General features: G+C 32.9%; 1 protein-coding gene and 1 long non-coding RNA gene across 3 annotated transcripts in view; one reads left to right on the top strand and one right to left on the bottom strand.

Annotated features, from left to right (window-relative positions):
- LOC117176735 overlaps window positions 1-2,072 on the top strand; it is a 28,926-nt gene extending 26,854 nt beyond the window's left edge. For both annotated transcript variants that reach the window (XM_033367002.1, XM_033367003.1), the window contains one exon: window positions 931-2,072. In XM_033367002.1, the coding sequence (XP_033222893.1) occupies window positions 931-2,005 (1,075 nt within the window). In that variant the 3' untranslated portion in view covers window positions 2,006-2,072. The remainder of the gene's footprint in view (window positions 1-930) is intronic.
- The window catches only part of LOC117176736, an 85,228-nt gene continuing 62,478 nt past the window's right edge, over window positions 1,886-24,635 (bottom strand). The window contains exon 3 of the long non-coding RNA XR_004467611.1: window positions 1,886-1,987. This is a non-coding gene — a long non-coding RNA (uncharacterized LOC117176736). The remainder of the gene's footprint in view (window positions 1,988-24,635) is intronic.

A 24,635-nucleotide genomic window follows, 5' to 3' on the forward strand; every position in this document is an offset into this window, starting at 1 on the left:
TTTTTTGAACTTTTTCCTGTTTCCCACATAAATGCGACAGTTTGATTTTTTTAAATTAATCTTTCCAATGTGAATCAGTGGATTGCCAAAAATAAAATTTAGAAAAACATAAGCTTTTTTTTCAAATTTATAAAGTTTTTTGGGAACTATTGAAGAAGTGAAAATTCTCACTTTGAAAATAAAAAGAATATCTTTAATAGTCCTTCCTTCTGTAGCCCTTCCGAGAATTGATGCTGCACCGCAGGTAGGTGTAACAGGAGCTGCGCGGGGTGCACGGGATCTGCGGTTGTTACTCAGGCGTGAACAAACAAAAGCGGAGCGGACTATAATTGGGTAGTTCCCACCCACCGTCAGCCCCAAAATCAGCGCTATAGAAGAGTTTCACTGTATTTTCAAACCCTAAGCTGGTCCTCTGTCTGATATTAAGTGAAATAAGTCAGATTTTAACCTGAACTTTTAAATTCATAGTATTGTTTAACGGTATTTTGTGAAATTAATTGGAATTTAACGGGATTCCAAGGAATTTTACTAAATTTAATGTAAATTTAACCAAATTTAGCAAAATTAGAAATAATTAGAATTAACGTATTTAAAATAAATTCAACAGAATTACAAATCAATTCAAGTAATTAGAGTTCATGACGAAATTAAACTAAATTCATGGGAGCTCGAGGATTTAAACAAAGAATTCGACTACGCTGAAGGAGAATTTAACTGAATTTTGCCATAATTGGATGAATGCAGATAAATTCAAAGAGACTTAAGCTCGATTAAAAAATTCCTAATAAATTCTAAATATCTAAATTCCTACGAGTTTAACGAAATTCAGATTGAATTTAATTTTACGATAAGTGACTATCATTACGCGAAAATGAAATGCTTTCATTTTAAATAGTATCTGAAAGTTTCTTTATGAAAATTGTGTTTCAGGTACGAAGAGGACGGAAGGATGCTTTCCTTGACCGTTGATGCATTGATCTCAGATATTTGGTTAGAGGAATGGGGTGGTACTACCACGGATGGTTACATCGGGATCCTGGCAACATGTTCGTTTCCCAGTTCAAAGAGCATAGAGCCAATCAGTATCTATGTGGGTCCTATTCCTTGCTACGAAGATCCTAGTCATAGTTTAGTAATACCCTCGATCGACAAGATCAATCCTACCATTAGAAGACAATTCACCCTCTGCATCAAGGGCCTCGATTTCGAAGACGACGTTTCCGAGAAGTTAATCGCCTTCGTTGAGTTGCACAGAATCTTGGGAGCTAGTTTCTTTCACTTTTATGTTTTCGACGTGCATGCAAACGTGTTAAAGGTCCTCAGCCTTTATGAGAGGTCAAACGTGGTTAGATGGCACAACCTGACTTTGCCTGGAGATCTACCAAATGATAAAGAAGGCAGGAGAATGCTCTTCGAGAAGGATGTGTGGATCAAAAGGCGAATGGAGTTGATTCCCTACAATCATTGTCTTTATGAGAATCTCCACAAGTCTGAGTTTGTGGTACCCATCGACATGGATGAAACCATTGTTCCTCTAAGAAGAAAGCATTGGTCGCAGCTACTTCTCGATGAAAGAATTAAGTTGGGCAAATCTTTTAAGGATTATGCTTCTTACGCTGTTAGAAATGCGTATTTTTTTCCAGAGATTCAAAAGAAAAATGGATCGTTGAAGAATGGAATGCAGAATGTCGATTATTTGGATTCAATTAGAACATCCATCATTTCCCCTGAAGGAGATTCAATTAAGAGTTTCGTATCGACGAAACGAACTTTGACGGTGCATAATCATTATGCTCTTAGTACGCTCAATCCCGCAGTGAAAAGAACTCATCACTTCAATTCCAAAGACGTTTTGAAACATCATCACAGGGTCTGTGATGAGCAGCACCTTGATTGTGATCTCCTAATGGAAGATGTGCGCGTGGACAATTCGGCACTAAGATATGCGGATGAACTCGGTGCCAGAATGAAGATTGCTCTTTCTAATCTGGAAAAGATAGAATAATTTTGTAAATGAATGTATGTAGGTAATTTTTAAATAAGTAAAATAGTTTCAAATATCATACCAATACATCTAATGTATTTTTATTTTACCTCACTATTATTTTATAATTATTTCATACAATTAGAGGAAATCGGAAATTAAGAGAAAAAAATGAACATTAATGACGATATTTTCAAACGCTCCTCTTTATTATAATAACGTTTAATAATAATTAATGTTTCATTAACAATCAGCAATAATTTTAAAGTATATTTTGCGTTCCATATTGCGATTTAAATAAATATATATTTAATTGAATCTAAATAGATATTTCTTATTTTTATAAATTATTTTTAATTGTATAGGTTTAGTAGGAGATTCTTAATTTAAATAATAAAAAACATCGCGGCCTATATCGATGATCTAGAATATGGATGCAGTGGAAAGGTAAGTGTGTAAATTAATACTAAAATCAAACTTTAGAAATATTAATATTTTCAAAGTTATTGATTAACTACATTGCATGTCAAACAGGTACAAGTCGTAGCAGTATTTAGCAAAGAATGATTTTATTTTTTAAAGGAAATTAGATGACATCAATTTGGTTAACAGAAACGCCCAGATTTTTGTGAGGTTTCTGAAAAAAAGGAAAACGTATTTTACATTCACATTCATAGGAGTGTAATGGAATGAAAATTTATACCTATATGTATCTATTTTAAATTTTTATGTTTTAAATAAATAAGGTAAACGGCTCAGTCATCGTGACCTTTGGTCCAGTAATTGTGATGCCAATTTTCTTACTTTTTATTGAATTTAAATTGATCAAAATTCGATTTGATATTATCACACGCTAAAAATAAATGGATTATATTATTAAATATTACTTTTAACAAATTATTAAATGATGTCTTTAAAAAATAACAAGGGTTAATGATTATTGGGACCGTCACGATTACCCAATTGGGAATTGACTACTAGCGCAGTGTATCACCAGCACTGGAACTGTCGGCGCAATACTTGCCGCCAGTACTGGCGCAGTGCTGACAGAACCTTGGGATGATAAATATGCTCGGTATTGGCTTTCAGTGCTGCTCCAGTGTTGGCGGATAGTATTGGCAGCCAGTACGTGTGCAGTGCTTGACATGAAGTTAGACAGAGTTAAGCCGACGCTCGTTTAAATTTATAACAAGAAGAGGCCTGCATAAGATGTGTGAACTATAATAGCGCTTCAAGGATAGATTAGCTTTATTTTTCGTATACATTTCTATACAGTTATTACGAAGGTAACAGTTTGAGCTTATATCAAGGGGTCGAGACTCCTTAAAGCTTAGAAAACGTGCGCTTTAAGATTAGTTGCTACGCGTTATTATTACAAATATAAAGCTGCAATTACTTTTTATTTTGACAAATTAAGCACATTTTTCTATGGATACGAAAATCATAGTTATTTTCTTATGCACCGTTTTTTGTATCACAAATGCTAATAAAAAAATTAAATAAAAATATTTAATTTTGATTTAAGTTAGAATTTCTTTAGGTTACAAAAAATAAAATATATTAGAAATTAGTTACAAATGTAATAAAATTAAAAGAATTAATATTGTGTATAATATATGCTTATAGTTTGCATTGGGGAAGCAAGCCATAATTCCCTTAGAATAATTCTGTTTAAACTTGAAAGATATGCCATACATAATACATACATTCTAAAAAAACTGTAATTAATATTAACCGATTCTTCTAGAATGTCATTTATGCTAATTTTAATAAAACGGTAATTCAAGCAAGAAATATATTTTTGCAATTTTAGGCGAAACTGAAAGCGTGTTCATTTTATTTTCTACAAAACATTTTTTTTTTGCGTTTTGTGTTAGAACATAATCGAGACGTATTTTTTTTTTATTTCAATGTGATACTCACTGTAAAAAAAGTTTTGAAAAGAAAAAATTATTCTTTTAATGAAAATGCGTATTCACATACAAGCTTTGTAGAATATTATAACATACCTCCTGTTGTTCTTTTGATAACAATATAGTGCATTTTTATAAACAATTTTATTTGTTTTGAACTTGGAACACTTTATTCCGTTTTGTTTACCTTAAAATTTGTATTCAAGATTCTCAAATATTCAGAAAAAATTGAGAATGCAACGTTCTAAGCGGGCGAACTTTTGGGTAAATAGTGAAAAAATAAACATACAAGTCAAAAGTTACGCTTGAATAATAGAATGGTGAAATTCCGAAAAGCGCTTAAAGAAAAAACTTAGGTCAGACACGACACCCCTTTGCAACGTCTCATGGGGGGGGGGGGGGCGGAAAAGCATCCCTCCCTACTAAAAATCTCGATAGGTTCCTATATGGGATCCTATATAGGAACCTTTACAGGATCCTATATATCATCCTACATAGGATCCTATATGTTTCGCCTATAGGTGCAACCTATAGGAAATGACATAGGATCTTATATACTCTTTAAATCTGAGTCAGTGAAATTTCACTGATTCAAATAGCTAGAAATGGGTCACTGACAATCAGTGAAAGGTTACTTATTGCTTCAGTGAAATAACAACTTTTGAGAGTTGGCAGCACTGTACCATGTCAATTAAACAATCATAATAAAATAATATTTTAGTACATTCAAACAAAGATTCATAGTCAAAACTTGAAACCCATAAATATGATCAAATATTAAAAAAGGTGAAAAGTTCCGATGGTTTTAAATGACAAACCTCACATAATACTTTAATTTCAAGATTGGCCTGTCATTAAAACCCCGTTAAGTAAGTACTTCCTATCCGAGTTAGAGTTTATTTATCCCGCAGTTTATTCAGCAGGCTTATAGCCCGAAAATTGAAAAAATTATGTCATTAAGGAATTCTTCTTGCTACTTGAGTAAAAGAGTAGCAATAACGTTAAACTTAAAAATGTACAGATTATTCTTCACATGATTTACTCTGGTATATAGGTTCCTATATAGGATCCTTCCTACACGTGCAGAACTGTCTGTGTGGCGCCGGTCGGGCCGCGATCGGGAAAAATGTGGGCCCGATAGGGTAATCTGTTTAGCGCCAGACCGTAAATGGAACGCCCTACCCGACTGGGCACAGATCCGGGCATCCAAAATGGGGACCCGATCTGGCCCAGATATAGCCTTTTTAATTTTTAATTTCTATAATTAGTAAAATTTCTAAAGTTTTTATATGAATATTTTTTCAACTTTGTATTTTACAAAACTTTAATTTTTCAATATTCTACATTGTATCTCATTTTCAATATGCTGCATTACATTATCTATTTGTATTGCTTGAATTTATCGATAAGAGTTTGCATTTTGAAGAAAACTATTATGCTTTGACAATCACTGTTCAAATTTAGAGCTATTACACGCAAACACAAATGAATTTTTATTATAAATATTTTTTAATCTTCTTAGTATTCTTTTGGAATGATTTTTGTTTGACTAATGCACATGGGGCACGTGGAGTGAAATTTAAAAAGTGAGGTTATGTGATTCTAAACTTGTAATCTGCTTTTTGCTTTTGGAATTTTAACTTCTATGAAAGAAAATCAATATCACGACGATAACAGAAAACTTGACATAATTTTGTTTAACCTAACCCGACCCGACGTGGTTCTGACGCGTGCCACATGATATGCCCCCTTTGGGCCCCATGTGGAAAATCCGATTGGGCCCAGGTCGAAACTCGGGAATAAGTTGGGAATTTTTTGCACGGGTAATACGGTACCTAATGGTACTTAACGGTACCAACCTAATGGTAACATTTTTTAATTAGTATGGATTTTTAATTGGTATTCCAGGTGCTCCTGGAGGAACAAAAAGCCGTCTGCGCAGCCGTAAGTGTTATAGAATACTACTGCGCATCTGGATAGGGTACAATACTGTAGCCTCCCAGTGGGCACCGGGACGTCCTAAAGAACTTAGGTCACACACGACCCCCTTTCCAACGTTTCATGGGGGGGGGGTGGAGGCACCCCTATAACTAGCCACAGACATCAGTGATTTTTCATATTCATAGTTTATTTTTTTGAAAACTATTAGTCGTAGGGTATAAACAGATTCAACATAAAGTTTGTGTTATTGAAAGCTCTACAAATTTTATTCAAAATTGTTTAGTAAATTTTTATTATTAACTGAAATAAACGGAAAAGCATGCAATTTTTATAGTTTTTGGGGTTTACACCTTGAAAATAAAATTTGCGGGTATTTTTACTATAATATTCGTAAGCAGCACTTCAAAATACATAGGTATACGAAGTTTCGAATTATTCGGAGCTACGCGCTTTTCGGAAGCTTATCCTTATTAGGATATAGATATTAATTTAGGGTCAAATGTGGAAAATAATTGTATAAACACAATAAGAATAATAAAAACAATAATAAAAACATAACCGAAGGTGTTCTCGCGTTGATGTCACGGTAGGGCTTGAGCTTTCCTTTCATGACTTTGACAACTATGTTAGCGGTAACACTGCTACTGATAGGGTAGCATTGCAGATAGGCTGATAACGAAGAGGAGAGGGACTAAGTAGAACACTAAAACCCATTAATGAAAAGTTGAGAATATATTAAAGATTTTAAAACACTTGGCACTTCCCGAGGATCATCGCGGCGTCCCTGGTCCTGGAGCCACAGCTGGGGGCCACAACAAGCGGGACGGTGGCGATGGTGAGCTGCGAGATAGTCAGGCAGATCTCAATTATCAAACAGCTGGCCAACAAGAACTTTTGCGTCAAACGGTAAGCAGTAGAACATCAACTGTGCCTGCTGAGGATGCTTTGGCTAGCGTTAGCTATTTGCAGCTAACCACCTACACATAAATACCGTGGGAAAGCATCAAGTGGGATATCACAATGAAAAAGGAATTGGTACGTCTATATTACGAAAGTGCAAAGTTTGAAACAAAAATGGAAAAAGGATACAATTTAAGAACGAAATTTCCTACAAAGTATCCTAATTTAAAGACGGTAGGTATACCTACATCATCGCAGGAGGTTTCAAACATCGTATTGGATTGACTTATAACATCCTAATCTCATCAGTCACTTGACTTAGTCTGTGTCTATGATGTATAAACGGGTTCACCCGAGTAAAAGTTTTTAATAAAAACATAAGAGTAATACTAGTTGACACGAATGCTTCCGTGTCAATAATTAGTCTAAAGTTTAAAATTTCTATGCGCTTCGGGAGTTTTGTTGAAAAATGCAAATTTGATCAATTTTAAAGAGCCAAGTAAAAGCCTATTTTGTAAAAAAGGTTTAACATTTTTTTATTTAATAAAAAAGTTGAAACTTTGTTTAATTCTTTCGAAGTGCGGTTTTTATAGATTTTTAGAAGGATTAAAAAATGCCCTAAATTAGTGCAAAAGCTATCTAAAAATAATTAGCAATAGGTGAGAATAAATAAAATATTTTATTTGTAATGGTATAAGCAAATTAATAAACAAAAGTCATTTGTTCTGAATTCAAAACTTTTAGCTCATTAAAATCGATAATTTTGGTATGAAACGTGAGAGAAGTTAATGTTTGATCAAATAGACGGGATTCGGCAATTGTTTCGAAATATTTTTATAAATAAATTTATGGTTTGACTATTTTCAATGAATAGCCTACATTTTTGATTACGGAATCAACTAAAAATGTCTTTCCAACGATTTAATGCAAAGATACTTTGTAAATTATTTACAAGTTTTAATGATTTAAAGATTTTTTATTAAAAATTGTACAGCTCAACTATTTCTTAATAAATAAACTCAATTTTTTACTGAATCAATTGATAATGTCATTCTGATGATTCTTTATTACGGTAATTTGCAAATTGAGAAAAATTACCAATTATTTTATCCTGTTATAAACACTGTTATAAACACTCGTTGTAAATGATCGATGTGGTGCTTTAAATGTGAACATTCAGCAAAAAGCTAGGAAAGCTATAGTTCAGAAACTTCTGCAATAAAATCCTCATCTACGCTTTAGAAATTCAAATCCTATTATGCCCTTCGCGAGAGTCAGCCTCTTATAGAAAAAGTGTCAGGATCATTACGTTTATGGTGGATTATGGTCGAGAATTTCGAACAGTCTTCACAAAATAATATTTTTCTCTCATTCATCGTACATATATATCTCTTTCAAGCGATACAAAAAAGAAGATCAATAATGCTAATGTAATGGTAACTGCAGTATCTTTGTTCTGACAATACGTTTTTCCTGTAAAAAAACAATGCAGTGTTTGGATAAATCAACCATAGAAGTTAGTTGGTTAGGCTTTTGTATAGTAGCCAACACAATGCGCTTGGTCATTGCATTGATAGAATCTCACACGATGCGTGCGAGACGTTAACATGCGTTGGCTTTTCCATTTGCTAAACGACAAATTGTATGGATGCAAATAGCCACTATTAATAAAAGTTTGCTATATGTATAGTATTGAAGTATAATTTTTAAGAATATGAAGTTAAGAAATTAAATTTCTGAAGAAGCGTTCTTTTGGTGAGTATTAAAAACAGGTATGAGGTCTGTGCGGAAAGTATCCAATCTTGTCCTCTTACTTTGTACCTAGTAGTGATATTGTCATAAGCAGGTGGTGTTTGCCATTTAAGGGGACTTCTGCGAGGCCCCCTAATTACTGACACAGTCTTGCGAATCATAATTCAATCAGTGTATCCAGTTGCGTAAACGTCTAACTACATACGATGCGACTTTCAGGATTATGGAACGCACGGGATAAAAGTGTGTATTAAGTTATGCAACAAACTTGGTCATCTATTAAATCTTTTATACAAAAAAAAATGGATACGGTGTAGTCATAGAGAATATTTTCAGGTGCAATATAAGCTATAATTAATTAAAATCACATTAATAAAAAAGTGGATAAAGCGACATAAAAAAAGAACGGAAATTAAAGGAGTCTTATCTTCGACATTGGACAATACGTTCACCTTTGGTAATAGTTAGTAACAAATTATTTATGCATAAAAAACTATCAATTCATGCTTCAAGAATGTTTATTTATCGATTAAAAATGATTATCCTGCCGTACAAACAAAAAATATACATAAGTCTAATCTGACTTGAACTGAGTAAATCGAGAAAAACTTCTTGCCCAAAGAACTCTAATATCGAATAAAATGTTAGATAATTAAGATACGTTATTTGGGTAAAAATAATGTCAATTTTCACATTTTGCATTAATTTTGCATTAATTTTGCATTTGAATTTTGCATTAATTAATTAAAAAATTAATTTTTCAAACAATTTCTTTTAGAAAATAGACTTGCGATGTTTTACTAGTCGCGGGGCTGTTCTGAACTTACAGGAACGATCGCCGCTAGTATAGCCGAATTTAGCCGTGACTTATTTCCCGTGGATTTCCGATCAGAGTCTAAGCTAATTTTCAAGGCTGAAAGATACGTAAGGGCAGGCGGTTCTTTTCGTTTGTTAATTCGCGTCGCTCTCGTTCATTTTTACAACGCAAAAAAAACACAAAGTTCTTTGTGTTCTTTTCCATGTGCATGTTGATGACGTATTGCCATCCCTGCATAACTTTTAGGACACGTAAAGTGCTTTATGTATCTTTTTCTCTTGTATTTTTCAACTTTTTTTACTTTTCTCATTTATAAACAATCGTTTTTTTTTAATAAATGTTAATAATTAATGGATTTTATTAACACAGATGCAGCTTTCTCTTACGAAACCAACGATACCAAATACTCATTTTTCATGAAAATGTCTTTTATGTATCTTTTTAGTTTGGACGGCAGTATCGTATTTTGAACATTTTTTCAGCATTTCGCCAAAGGTTTCGTGAGTTTTCGGCTCAAGATCTATCTGTGTTTGATCTGAGAAGGTGGGTTTTCTCGAGACCCTCCATTTCTTTACTTTATCTGTGAAGCTTCCGGTGCAAAGAATGATGTCGATGACTTTCTGTTTATCGGAGTTTCGAAAAATCTGTGTCCTGCTCATGTTGAAATTACCTAAGTCAGTAGTAATAAAATATTCGGTATAATGTATTTGGGCGGAGATTCTGACAAAGAAGGAGTTGTCTGGACGAAAGTGTCCAGTATTGTAGTAGGCACTTAATTTTGTATGACGTTCAGGGAACGTGCTTGTCACGTGTCTAAGAACGGCTTCCATAGTTGCCTACAATGGACGTAATTAAACGACGTATACAAATAATAATATATTGATAAATCAGGATATCTCACAGAAAAGTTTCTTTTATTTCAAAGAAACTACTTTCTGGGCATAATTTAAATTATAATAAAGGCTTTGTTTGGGTTATATTTAGCACTTCTTTTAAATTTGTAAAGCGACTTGATGTGAGCCCACAGTCTGGCTACTGACTACTTTCAAGACTACATCAGGTCTAACTTGTAGTTTTATAAATAGTTCGTTTTAAAGATTTCAAGCTAATCTAGTTTTCAACGGAGCTGGTCTTCTTTATGTTACATCTTGAAACAAGCCGACTCTTGGTTTCGAATAAAGACTTTTTTTCTATGTTGCTTCTTTCATGGCCTTGTTTTTATTTTTGCCTTAAATTAAGCTGACTTTTTATAGAAAAGTCTTTTACATTGTTTTGTTCGTGATTGCACTGAAGAAATAATTGGTTAACACTGAGATTAAGTTTTCACTTTGTATATTTTCACAGTAAAATTACATTAATCTAGAATATAACACAATAAAAACAGGCAGTTATCGCAAGGTTAATCAAATTTCTAAGGATTGAGAACTTGTTCGCTCGTCAGAGGATATATTGAGAATGATTTTCAAGTTTGTAGCAGAACACAAGAGAGCCAAGATCACAAATTGAAGATTAAAGTAAGGATGCAAAATACAGTAGGGGTAAACCAGGAGCTATGATTGGCTCTTACAAACGATGGTAGGGAAATTTGGAAACACCCTTTTTCTGACGTAGATTTTGAGAAACCCCAGGTAACAGAGTTGGAGGGAGGTTTATTACTCTTGACCAGCGACTCTAAAAATAATTGCTTTTCTGGCACGATTTAAGGCCCTAACTGTTAGCATAGATGCATCGGTTCAGCTTTCAGAAATTCTTAAATATACGAAAACAAGGCCGTAAGGTTTATCGCTGAAACGTCTTTTTTCTAAGATTCGAAGACTAAGAAGGATCAATTTATAAACTTTTACGGAGGTAGTGAAGTAATTTAAGTTTGAGGATTTCCTAGCTTGTATATTTTCTGTTTTCACTTTCAACGCCTTTAAGAGCTTAAGAAATAATATTCGCTTTCTTTAAATTTTGAAAAATGGTTCCTTCACAACGTAACACTGATGTCTGCAATTATATAATACTTATGTCTTAAAAAGAGCCACTAAGGGTCTTCAATTTGAAACAAAATACAAGGATGGTTAACCCTTAGTCTTTTTTATTAAAAACAAGTCATCATATAGTAGTCGCACGTATCTGATTCTTACTTGTTTGAGTATAATTAATTTTGCTAAGATTTTTACTCGTCAATACAAATAATAAAATGTTCAATAATAAGGAATAATCATTCACCCGGAAAACAGTTTTTTAAATAAAAAAACACTTCTTTGATATACGCGGGTTGAAGAAAAAATTTCTTTGATATATTTGGCACCTTTTTAAAATTTATAAAGTGACTTGATGTAAGCCTACAGTCTGGCTACAGACATTACTTTTAAGATTATGCAGCGGCTTGATGTTAGCCTTTAATCTAGCTAACAAATAGTTTCTAAACCAGAAACATAAAGAAGACCAGCTCCGTTAAAAACTAGCATATTTTGAAATCTTTAAAACAATCTACTAATATAACTAGAAGTTAGACCCAATGTACTCTTGAAAGTAGTTGGTAGCGATAATATGGATTAACATCAAGCCACCTCATGGTTTAGAAACTAGTTGTTAGCTATAGGCGGTAGGCTATCATCAATTCGCAGCATAATCTTAAAAGTAGTCTCTGTAGCCAAACTGTGGGTTTACACTAAGTCACTATATAAATTTAAAAGAGGTGCTAATTATATCCTAAATAAAGCCTCTATTATAAATCAAACCACACCCAGAAAACAATTAATTCAAAGAAATTTTTCCTTTGAACCGCGTATGTCAAAGAAAATTGTCTTTGATTCAGAGAAACTGGTTTCTGGGTGATTATTTGTCCTGATTATTGGATATATTGTTATTTGTATCTGGCTGGAATGAGAGTTCTCGTGACGCACTGAGACTTATTGGGACTAATTAAGGTACTATGCAGTGGAATTCAGAGGTTCATACTGACCGTCCCAGGGTCTTCCATAAGTCTGGAAGTCACTTTATATTTCAGTAATCAGTCACTTTATTTGTGTCAACTAGTAAAAATCTTCGCATAATTAACTATACTCAAACAATTAAGAAATATATGGGTGCGACGACTTTTCGAAGCGTCTCGCTTTATTCAGTTGTGACGTCGCAATTCTCTGAAGTTACAGTCGGTTCAATAAGAGCGTAGTCACGATTACTAGCGATCGGTAAATGCGAATGATGTAATTGTTTTGTTATATAAGGGTCAGTATAGTCCTTCATGCTTTATGAAAGAGAATCAGCTGACTGTTTTTTTTTTTTAATACGAACCGAGCATTTTTCCAAAATGAGTGCCACATACGCTTCGCGCTTTGATCAGTTTTTTGTGCTCGCACCCTAAAGGTCCCAAAATGACCCAAGCGGCTGCTACGAAATATATGCAAAAGTCGAAACAGTTTGTGAGTAAGTAAGTGAATCGTTTCAAAGAGGTGAAAAATGTCGATAACTTCCGAAATCGCGGTTCTGTCCAATTATGCCTCGAAGATGTCGAGCCATTATTGACGCTGAATGTGATTGAACATGCTATTAATGTATTTTCATGAAAGTTTTCGATCAGATAAAACAATATTTGAAAGAATTTTTGTATTGAGTCTTTTCATTTTCTTACAACAGTGACCACGCTCTTATGTAACCGACTGTACCTATAGCTGTTCAGAGATCTAAAAGCTTGGCCTTGAAGGCTAAAGCAAGCTTCATTACCTTCTTCTTAAGAGCCTAAATTTTGCTGCCTCATGTTAAAGACTAAGTGGAGCTTGTTTTGAATACAAAAGAATAAGGCTTAGCCAAAATTGTGTTTTGTTTTAAGTTGAAGATCCTTAATGGCTCTCTAATGAAGCTAAATTATAATGAAGCTAAATTAGCCCTCAAGTTCTGGCTTTTAGACTTCTGAACAGCTATAGCTCATTGCGAAGAATTGCGACGTCACAACTAAATAGAGCGAGCTGAGAGAGACGCGTCGTATAGTCGTCGCACAAAACACAATTATGGCTAAACCTAAGTCTTTTCTATTAAAAACCAGCCCCACTTGGTCTTCAATCTGAGACAGCAAGATTTGGGCTCTGAAGAAGAAGTTAATGAAGATTGCTTTAGCCTTCAAGGTCTAGCTTTTAGACCCCTGAACAGCTATATGTAACTTCAAAGAATTGCGACGTCACAACTGAATAGAGCTAGCCGAGCGAGACGCTTCGAATATTCGTCGCAGCTATATGTTTCTTAATTGTTTGAGTATAGTTAATTATGCTACCAACTACTTTCAAGAGTACATTGGGTCTAACTTCCAGTTATATTAGTAGATTGTTTTAAAGATTTCAAGCTATGCTAGTTTTTAACTGAGCTGGTCTTCTTTATGTTACACTTTGAAACAAGACTACTCTTGGAAGGCGAGAAAATGCACTTTTTTCTTTAAAAAGCCCAGAGCCTTCACTTGTGGCCCGATCTTCAATTTTGTTTCCATAATTAAACTGCATTAAATTTTCAAGAAACTTCATCTCGAAATTTCTATTTGCTTCTTTTATTTATTTATAATATTTTTACTCAAAGTATGAAAAAAGTGAGATTTCTCCTCGAATTTTTCATGCTGCAAAAACTGCTCAACTAAACTTTAAATCATCTTAAATTGATACGTGTCGAATAACAGAATAAAAATATTGCTTACTGATCCATTTAGTTATTAAAAACAAATGTAATAAGGAAATTGGCAAATAGTGTTATTTATACAGAGAAACTTCTACTTACGAACACCTCTGCTGAGCGGACACTCTGTTAACGGACACTTAACGTGATTCCCAGACCAGATGGTACACATAGGGGTAGGGATAAATGTAATTGTTTCATTAGTAGACCTATCAAGCACTTAGGGCCTCTCTATTGTTGACCGTCAAAATTTAAATTTACCTTTATGAGACGGACAGTTTCAATACAATCTGACTCATTAGCTTGTTGGCAAACATAGGGGTAGGGATAAATGTAATTGTTTCGTTACTAGAGGGCCTCTCTATTGTTGACCGCCAAGATTTAAATTTACCGTTACGAGACGGACAGTTTCCATACAACCTGACTTATTAGCTTGGTGGCAGACATATCGACAATAACTTGTAAGAAGACATGACATATAAATAAATAATGACACACACTGTATATATAGTTTTTAACTGACGTTTAACATAATTTAAGAAATTTACATCAATTAAATACATGCTTGCCGTGCTTTGATTTTCTAACCTAACAGTATTCGTTTTTGATAAATCTATTTATTTTATTGTACATATTATTTGTTTAAATTAATTAATTTATTGATTCATTTTATTTCTATATTTATTTTATTTTATTATTCATTTTGTTTTTTCATTCACTTGACTAATGTTTCATTTATTTCATTTAGTTTATTTTTTCATTTGAATTTTTAAAATTATTACTTCATTTATTTTACTTTTTTATAAATTTAGGTATTTTACTTATGAATTTATCAATAATTATTAGTAATTATTTAATAAATTAATTATAAACAAATAGTTTATAACATTATTATACATACATAATATGTACATTAGGGTGGTCTAAAAATGCATGACAAAATTTTTTTGCATGCTAGAGGGCAACGACCCCTCCCCCTCATTTTGATCTAAATCCGAAAAAAAATTCCCTAATTTGAAAAAATGTGACAGGAAAGTATGGGGGTCTGTAGAGAATTATCCAACGAACAATTTCATCTATCAGACATATGAGTTTGAAACCCCTAACACACCCCTACGAGTACTTGAAAACTACCCTTAAAACAAAAATGTCAATTTTTCATGAAATCGACCTTTTGAACACTGTATTCTCGTATTTTTTTACTTAAAATTATTAATATTGGTCTAGTGAATATATTTATTACCATTGGTTAATTAATAATTAGTTATTAATTATTACTGATAAATATTCCACTAGACCAACAGTAATAATTTTTATTTAAAAAAATTGAAACGAAATTATTTAAACAAATTCCTTTTGTTTAAATATTTGAAAATGAATGACCTAATGTTAATAAATATTCCAACTGACCAATAGTAATCATTTTAAAGGAAAAAACAAATGAAATAAAAAATTATTTTAACAATTTTCATTTGTTTAAACAATTAAAGATTAATGAACCAATGTTATTAAATATACCACTAGACTAACAGTAATAATTTTAAGGAAAAACAATGTTCGAAAAAAAAGTTAAACAAACTCCATTTGTTTAAATAATTAAAAATTTATTAACCAATGATAATAAATATTCCATTAGAACAATATTAATAATTTTAAGCAAAAAAGACCAGAAGACAGTGCTCAAAATGTCAATTTCATGAAGAATTGACATTTTTTGTTTTAAGGGTAGTTTTCAGGCACTCGTGGGGGTATGTTAGAGGTGCCAAACCCATATATATGATACTTCAAATTCTTCATTGGATAATTCTCTACAGGCGCCCATACTTTCCCGTCACATTTTTTCAAACCCTCAAACATGATTCCAAAAACTCAAAAAAGTGATTTTCCCCATGCTCTTTACATGGGAAACTTCAAGTAAAAACCGGCACCTGTTAAAATCGAAAAAAATAAATAAAAAATTAGGGAATTTCTTTTTTCGGCTTTGAAATGAAATTGGGGCTGTCGTTACCCTCTAAAAAATAAAAGCCTTTTTGCGTCACCCTAATGTACATACATATAAACATATTACTGTTTAGCAATTCACTCTCTGGAGTGGAAACCTCTCTAGGGCGGACACCTCTCCTAAGCGGATAGAAAGTCGTTCACCGTGAGTGTCCGTTATGGAGAGGTTTCACTGTAGTCTAAACTTTTTTCTTTTTGGCAAAAATACTTTGCGTTAATGCAGCAATGACATTTAATCAAAGAATAATTTTTTTCATTGGCAAAAATCATTGTTATAATCACATTTTGTTCAAAATTTTTTCAATATCCTTTCGTGCAGACTCTCAGTTTTGTTAAGTACCTGAATTTCTTTGAATATTTTAAAAAATTATGTGTGCTTGATAATATTTAGTGAATTAAAACAACTTAAATTTTGCTATAGAAGATAAATTTAAAATTTTGAGACTCTCGCGTAGAAAAAAATTGTTTTCTTTTTTACTAAAACTGTTTGAAATTATTGTGCGAATGGAAGATACAAAATTCCTGACTTCAGCTTTACAAACACAAATTTTTAAAACACAATCATGAAAATTGCGTGCAAAGAAGCTCAGTTGTTAGACAAAAAGGCGACGCAAAATCACGTTGTGAAAATTCAAACATAACTTCACCCGTTCATAGTGATCACGTGTTACCGGACCGTTGGCGAAAAAGGATTGCATCATCTGAACTCTACTTCGTTCGTATAGAACTAAGCGATCTTGTTTGCACTAATTATCAGTAACTCACACTGATTGCAGCAATGTCGTACGTTAATAACGCCATTCGCATTATTTCGGCTCACTCTGCAGCACTGTGCTACACTGCTTCCTTCTTAACTATCGTTATACGCCTAGTGTACTTATTTCGAACTTTGTACACTCTAAGCAGCATTACTCCGAGCATTAGTTACGGTATAGGCACAACTTAAAATTAGCATAGCTTGAAATCTTTATAACGAACTACTTAGACCCAATGTCGTCTTGAAAGTAGTCGGTAGCGATAATATGGGTTAACATCAAGCCGCTGCATAATCTTAAAAGTAGTTTGTAGCCAGACTGTGGCCTTACATCAAGTCACTTTATAACTTTAAAAGAGGTGCTAAATATAACCTAAATAAAGCCTGTGTTATAAATAAATTTACGTCTAGAAAACAGTTTCTTTGAAATAAAAGAAATTTTTAAAAAATGTATCCTGATTATTGAATGTATTATTATTTGTTTACTTTGTTTAATTAGGTCCACTGTGCGCAACTACGGAAGCCTTTCTTAGAAACTTTAAACGTACGCTCCCTGAATGTCATAAACAATTAAGTGCCTGATTCATTATTGCCAACTTTCGCCCAGACAATTCCTTCTTTGACAGTATGTCCGCCAAAATACATAAAGATGCGCATCTGTGAGTTATTTCATGTTCTAGTTATTGTCTCGGTAAAAGAGTATCTACTCAAATAATTAAGAAACAGATAAAGTAAATGTGCCAGCCTTCGTGAATGCAGGGGTTGTCAGCAGATGGGCAGTAATTCACATATTTATAGTAAGCTGTTGTGTTCTTCGTCCTCAGCAAAAATGTTTTTTCCGAAACGCTATTGCTGATCACTCACACATCGAAGTGCCGGTAACTGAAGCATTCACATTTCTGACTTGCCGATGACCCATGCATTTTCGTATTTATAACTTCGAACTTCTCATAATATTCATTCTAATAGGATATGTTACAAGTAATAAGTAATTTACCTTTCTAAAGGTACGCTTTATTCGATAAAACCCATTTCTTGAGCTTTAAATATGTATAATATAGTTTTTTAAGCATTTGAAGTTAGCTATAGCTGTTCAGAAGTGTAAAAGTTAGACTTTGAGGGCTAAAGCAAGCCTTATTGCCTTCTTCTTTAGAACTTAAATCTTGCTGCCTCAGGTCAAAGACCAAGTGGGCTTTGTTTTGAATACAAAAGACTAAGGGTTAGCCATAATTGTGTTTTATTTTAAATTGAAGACCCTTAATGGCTCCTTTTAAGACTGAGTATTATACTTTATTGTATCGCATATCGCGTGGCGTGATTGGTGTAGACTACTTTAGGTGGATGCTTGCCGCACAGTGAAAAAAATTACTTTTTTGGATCAAAATGACGCATAGCCCACCAATGTTGACCGATTTGGAAGAAAAAATTTCGAAAAATTCTTAAAAGATTTCGAAGAGAAGTGTCAAGCCTGATTTTCAAATTAAGCTTTCAATTCTCTTATGAGAAAACAAATATGACGATTAAAATGGTTGTTACGTCGTAACAATTAACTGTTATAATTTTTAATACTAATGTTTATTAATTTTCATTTGTGTCTGAGCAACTCTCTCAATCTTGAACCGTCTTTACTTTCGTATTCTTTAATTTCGCCTTGTCAGGTTTATTATTTTATAACTCCGTAGAGCGCATAGACTTAGGATTTAGTCTCCGACCTTCCTTAAACAAATTTATGACACCGACTCGCCGAACAGCTCAAGTGTGACCCCAGGTTAACACCTTCTTTTTAGGTTTTCCGAATTTGTACTTATAGGCGTCGATGACCGTTCTCTGTACCAATCACAGGTAGCTTAAGAAACTTGCGACACACCTTCTGTAAGGGAAAATTACCCCCAAGCGCATTTCAACTTGACGAGGCAGACAGATACTACTTAGCTTCCTCCGAACGAAACACAGACTTAAATCTAGCGCGAACTTCTCCTATGTATTTTTTATTAGAATAAATTTTATTTATTTTAAAAACAAAAACTTTATTCTTTTCAATTACACCTTTACTCAAAAACAATGGCAATTTGTTCTTTTTGACGTTGGTGCTCTTCAATAGCAGGAAAATGGTTTAAATCGCCTTATTTCCATTGAGTAACATTAGTTAAATATGTTTCAACATTATATAATAAAAAATGTTATAAACAAATTATTTGTTAAAAAAATGTTTTCTACAATTTTAATAATTTTACATTTATAAGTTATATTGCAATCAAACAAATTTAATAAACAAATGCCTTAATCAGGAATTTTTCGATCGATAAATTCAGTCTTTTCGATGCCAACTTTTTGTAATGAGAAACTTTATGATAATTTCAACAAAATACATCATTATCATGTCGACGTAAAGATTTTTTTGCGACATCAGACTTTTCAGTTGGGATCTTCTTAATAAATTCAGCAACGTTTATGATTAGTATATTAATTCTATGATGTTTTAAACAAATAAAAATAAGAAATGCTGAAGTTATTATGAAGATCCCAATTAAACACTGACAATTCTGTTTTCAGGAATCACAATGGTTAAACAAAACAAAAAACTCCAGACTACACCATAGGAGACTGTTTAATCTTCTGAAAGAACATTTACACGATGTCAACAACATTGATTAAATTATTGAGTTATAATTGCTGAAAAAACATAACTTTAATTTTAAGTTAATAAATGAAAAAATACAAATCATGTCAAAATTTGTACACGGTTTTACAACAAAAGGGAAAAAACTTTCCTGGAAAGAACGGATTTTTTTACAAAATAATAATGATTGGCTGAAAAAATTCTTAAGTATACCCAGTATACCAAGTTTCAAAAAGATTGACTGAGTTTTCCGCAACTACTTTTCTACAACTACACTTTTCTACTTTCTTTAGAAAGATTTCTCAAAGATTTTAAATATTAACAAATATTTCAAAAATTTTACAAATATTTCGGAAAAATGTCCAAAGATTACAAATATTTCATAAAAATTACGGATAGATTAACAAAATTTTACATACACGTAAGTGATTCCCTAAAGATTTCAATAGCTTCACAAATTTTACAAATATTTCAAAAGTATTTCCAGATTTGAAAGGTTTCCGAACAGTACAGAAAGATTTCAATGATTTCCCATAGACATCAAAGGTTTCAAATATTTTGAAAATATTTTGCACAGATTCAAAAGATTTTACAGACATTAATTATTTCCCAAAGATTTCACAAAGATTTCAACAGGGGATCCTATCTCAGAGTTTCAATGTACTTCAAAAATATTTTCAAAGGCTTTCAATGATTTCTGAAAGATTTCTTAAAAATTATGAATATTTGACAAATATTTCACAGAGGTTTAAATAATTTTTTCAAATAAGAAATAAAAAAAAAAGATTTTTCAATGATTTCACAAAGATTTTATTAATTTCACAAATGTTTCAAAAATATTTCAAAGATGTCACAAAGACTTTAATGATTTCGCACAAGTTTAAACAATTAAAAAAATATACTGAGTGCAGTGAATTTCCGCAGTGGGCACAAGCTTTAAAGAACATATTTAGAACAACTTGTAAATGTCCTAAGTCAGTCCATATAACGCTCCATAAACATACAATGTTCCAGAGACGTTTTAAAGACGTATTTCGAACATAAAACGTTTTTACAACATTATGTGGTGTGACTTAGGACAGCTTTTAAAACGTTCAAAGCACGTCTTTAGACTTGTACGTCCAAGAAACGTTTTTAGGACGTTCCAATTACGTCCTTAAATGTTGTGCCCACTAGGTCTTCTATAGCGCCGACTTCGGGGCTGACGGTGGGTGGCAACTAACTCATTATAGCCTGCTCCGCTTTTGCTTGTTCACGTCTCACTGCTCGCCTGAGTGACAGCCGCAGATCCCGCGCATAGAAGGGAGGGCTATTGAAGAGTTTCACTGTACTTCAAAAATATTTTTAAATGATTTCAATGATTTTCTAAAGACTTTGTAAAGATTTTAAATATTCCTTAAATATTTCATAAAGATTTCAATAATTTTCACGAATATTACCAAATATTTCGCAAATATTTCGGATAGATTTAAAAGATTCTAAGATTGCCATAAATGATCATCCAATGATTTCACAAAGATTTCAATAGTTTTGAAAATTTGTCAAAAACATTTAAAAGATTTTCAAAGATTCCGGAAAGACTTCTGAAAGATTTCAATGACTTCCTAAAGACAATAAATTTCCAAAGATTTCAAATATTTGAAAAATATGAATAAATATTTATTAAATGTTTGAAAGATTTCTCAAAGATTTTAAACGATTTCACTAAGATTTCAACGTTTCCCAAAAATAGCACAAAGATTTTAAAGGTTTCGCAAATATGTCGGATAAATTTCAGATAGATTTAAAAGTTTTCGATGATTTTTCAAAAGTTTCAATCATTTCAAAAATATTATCAAATATTTATAAAACATTTGAAATATCTTGCAAAGATTTCGGAAAGATTAAAAAAATTTCACAGAATTCAATGATTTCTCAAAGATTTAACAATTTCGATATGATGAATTTAATTATTCGATTTCAGAGGAGGAGAAGGAGGAGGGGGGATCGGTTGGCACAGACGACTTTTAAAAAACTTTTTTCAGCATTAATGATTATTATACGGTAAAATTAAAGCTTAGCAGCATTTTAAAACTTATTTTCACTCCCTTAAACCATTGTTATTTATTTAGAATTTTTCCCCCTGTCAATCCTAAAAATGTATTATTTTTGAATAAGTGATACCGTTTATGAAGGTTAGAAGTAGTATTTTTTGTTTAACATATCTTGAAAGTGTGGAAACAAATCCTACCTGTTTAATTTTTTGTCTCTAATAAATAATTAAAATTTCGATTTTATTGAAATTAATGAAACAATTAACGAATTTTAAGAGTGACATTTTTTTAAAGAAACTTAGTACTTTTTTAAATTAATATTTTTAGTTACAGCCAATTGGAAATCATTTAAACAACTACTAATTCCTAAATTCTGCTTTTTCATGGGAAAGATGGGAAATTTTTGTATGTTGTCTAATCTCTTACACAATGTCGTTAGTAAAAAAAAGCTTATTTGGAGTTTTTAAGGTGATTCTTGGAGTCTAAAAAAACAAACTTGGGGGTTGGGTATTAAATTTCAAAATTAATGAGTTTTATTGCAAGCTTTTCTTTTAATTGAATGTTCTTTGGAGACGGAACAAATTGAGACTCTTGGGATGGTAGATATGCATGCCATTTTTGGGAAGCAAACGCGTTGTGTGCTTGCCGCCTACACATACCGATTTTTGTATGTGTTCGTCTATTTGAAAAGAGTCCTTTTGGCCGGTTTCGATTGAGAAATATTTGCAAACAAAAATAAAGAAATAAAATGAAAATCAGAAATTGTGTAATGAAAAATCCTTAGTTCAGGGAGCTCGGCAGTACGTTTGCTTATACGAATTGTTGCAAAATATACACATTATTGTGTCTTCACATTTTCGGACAGTTGCCTTTTACGATACGGAATAACTTTATTGCTAGAAGTTTTTCTAAATTGAATTATTCTGTAATACTTTTTCTAATGCAAGTTCAAAAAAAACTGCCGTACATCAAAATTGATTTATAAAACTTTTTTTATATTGTTCATCATTTGTATCCTTTCCTGAACTATGTTAACCATATTCCTTTAAAATTAGACTATTTTTTATATATTTCGCTCTGAGTAATCACAATTTATATTTCCAAACAACAGTGATTTTCAGTTAGAAAAAATGTCGATTTTTTCATCAAAAGTAATGATTAGATTAATTAAATTTGTAATAAGAATAGCGGCTATCATCAATTTTTTAATCTTTGTAAACTAATGTATTTTGCTTTTTTGTTATTTTTTTTCATTTGGGACTCTTGATCAAATGATGATCCAAAGCTCAGCACGGTTTGAGCCGCTAACCCCACCTACAATCCGTGCTTGCATCCCCTCCCTTCAGCCATGCGCTCGTTTATTCATTTTGTACTTGGAGAATCAGTATATTGCATTTTTACTCTGAAGAAATTTTGTTCCGCTTTTACTCGGAAGATTTATTTGCTCCCTTTTTATTCCGCAAAACGTATGCTCCATTTTGACGCCCAAACTTTTTATGTGCCGTTTTTACTTTCAGCCGTTCAAATGTGGTTATATCGCAGCGTTCGGAAGACTTCAAGCCTTTAGAGGATTTTTATTAAACAACTGAGGTTTTTTAGCGAGTTACAATCAAAGAAGTCTGGGGCCTCGAATTTTGGCTCCAACTTTAACAGATGTTTATATCCTCAGCTTAAAGCTGAGATATCCTCCTGTGGCCGAAGGCCACTGAAGGCTCCTATGCCTAAAGGCTTGCCAGGAATGTCTTCAATAAGCAATTAAATCTCTTCAGGAGCCGCTAGAAACAAAATAATTCCAAAACATACGAAATTAATCATTTTTTAACTTTCTGCCTCCCTCTTTTTATCCTTTAGACTTGCCATTTTTTAGTATATAGTGAATCCTGTAGATTTTAAGTCCTTTTTTAAAAATCAGGTATCGATTGAACATAAATTAACGCTCAGAGAACATTGATTAAGAAGCTTGTCAAAGTTTAGAGAGATGTTTAAGATCTCCAAAAACATCGAAAAAAATTGAAATATCTGAAAATATCAAATCAAGAATAAAAATATTTTATGTAACACAGGCATGATTTACGCGTTTTATGAGCATATGTTTTGATCTGAAAGTTGCCATTTACACAAAGCGAGGAGCGATAGCACGTACGCCCAATACAATAATGATTCCATGATACTCCTAGGAGTATTATGAACTCATAATCGTAAATCATGCCTTTGTTACAAAAGTACGGTGTGATCGAAGAAGGCAAACATCTTTTTATCTTCGCCTGTATGCAAAACTCACGTTCGAATAAAAATACTGCTTTTTTCTTGGGTATACAATATAGTTTTATGGAACGCTGATATGATTTATGCGATTGATTAGCGTCTTTTAATTTCTGAATGTAGTTATACAACAGGAGAACGAACAGCCAATACGCATGTGCGGCGTCGTGCAGATTACAAGTATGATCGTTAGATCTGATCAGATGATCATAATCGTTATACGCGAGTGCTCATGCGCATTCGTTGGTGTACGATAATGACCTCGTCAATCTAACCTCAAATATATGAACATATATATAATTAAAAATTTGTCATAAGGACAACCGCAGGATTTCGCCGGGAGCGGGTGCTAATCTGGAAAATTGCACCCGCTCCCAGCGAAATCGTGGTAAAATTTCAGCCACAACCACGTCTCACGACCGTGAGATAGGTGGTTACAGCCTGTAACGGAATTGATGCGACGATCCAGCAAAAGCCTCGTGCACCCTAAGAACACGGAGTGAGCCAAGGACAACCGCCTTCTGCATTTTTCCCGCAAGTGTTCTAGCATATTGTTGACACAGGGATGCTTTTTAGGCCATTAGCAAGTGGAAGCTTGGCACCTCCAAGAGCGCCGATGATAAGGACGATCAATTTAACAGAATATTCTGAGTACAATGGTTGCAATTCCCTTATAAGGTCTCGATACCTCTCTTTCTTTTCATTCTCCTTGGTTATGATGTTTTTGTCAGCTGGTGCCGAAAATTCGATAACAAACATGGTTCGCTTCTCGAAGTCAAGAAGAACCATGTCAGGCCTCGAGTGAGCAACAGAAACAATTGTCGAGAATATAAAGTTCCAGTATATGCGGCACTTCCCATTCTCGATAATTGACTCAATTTCCCTAGGAGCATTTAGAGGAGAGATATGAAGGTTAATGCCGTAGGAGTGACAGAGATGGTAATAAAGCACTCTTAGTGCCGCATTGTGCCTTTGAATGTAGGTCGTTCCCGCGTGAGTTGGACAACTAGA

The sequence above is a fragment of the Belonocnema kinseyi genome, chromosome 7, assembly GCF_010883055.1.
Source record: "Belonocnema kinseyi isolate 2016_QV_RU_SX_M_011 chromosome 7, B_treatae_v1, whole genome shotgun sequence".
NCBI classification, from domain to species: domain Eukaryota; kingdom Metazoa; phylum Arthropoda; class Insecta; order Hymenoptera; family Cynipidae; genus Belonocnema; species Belonocnema kinseyi.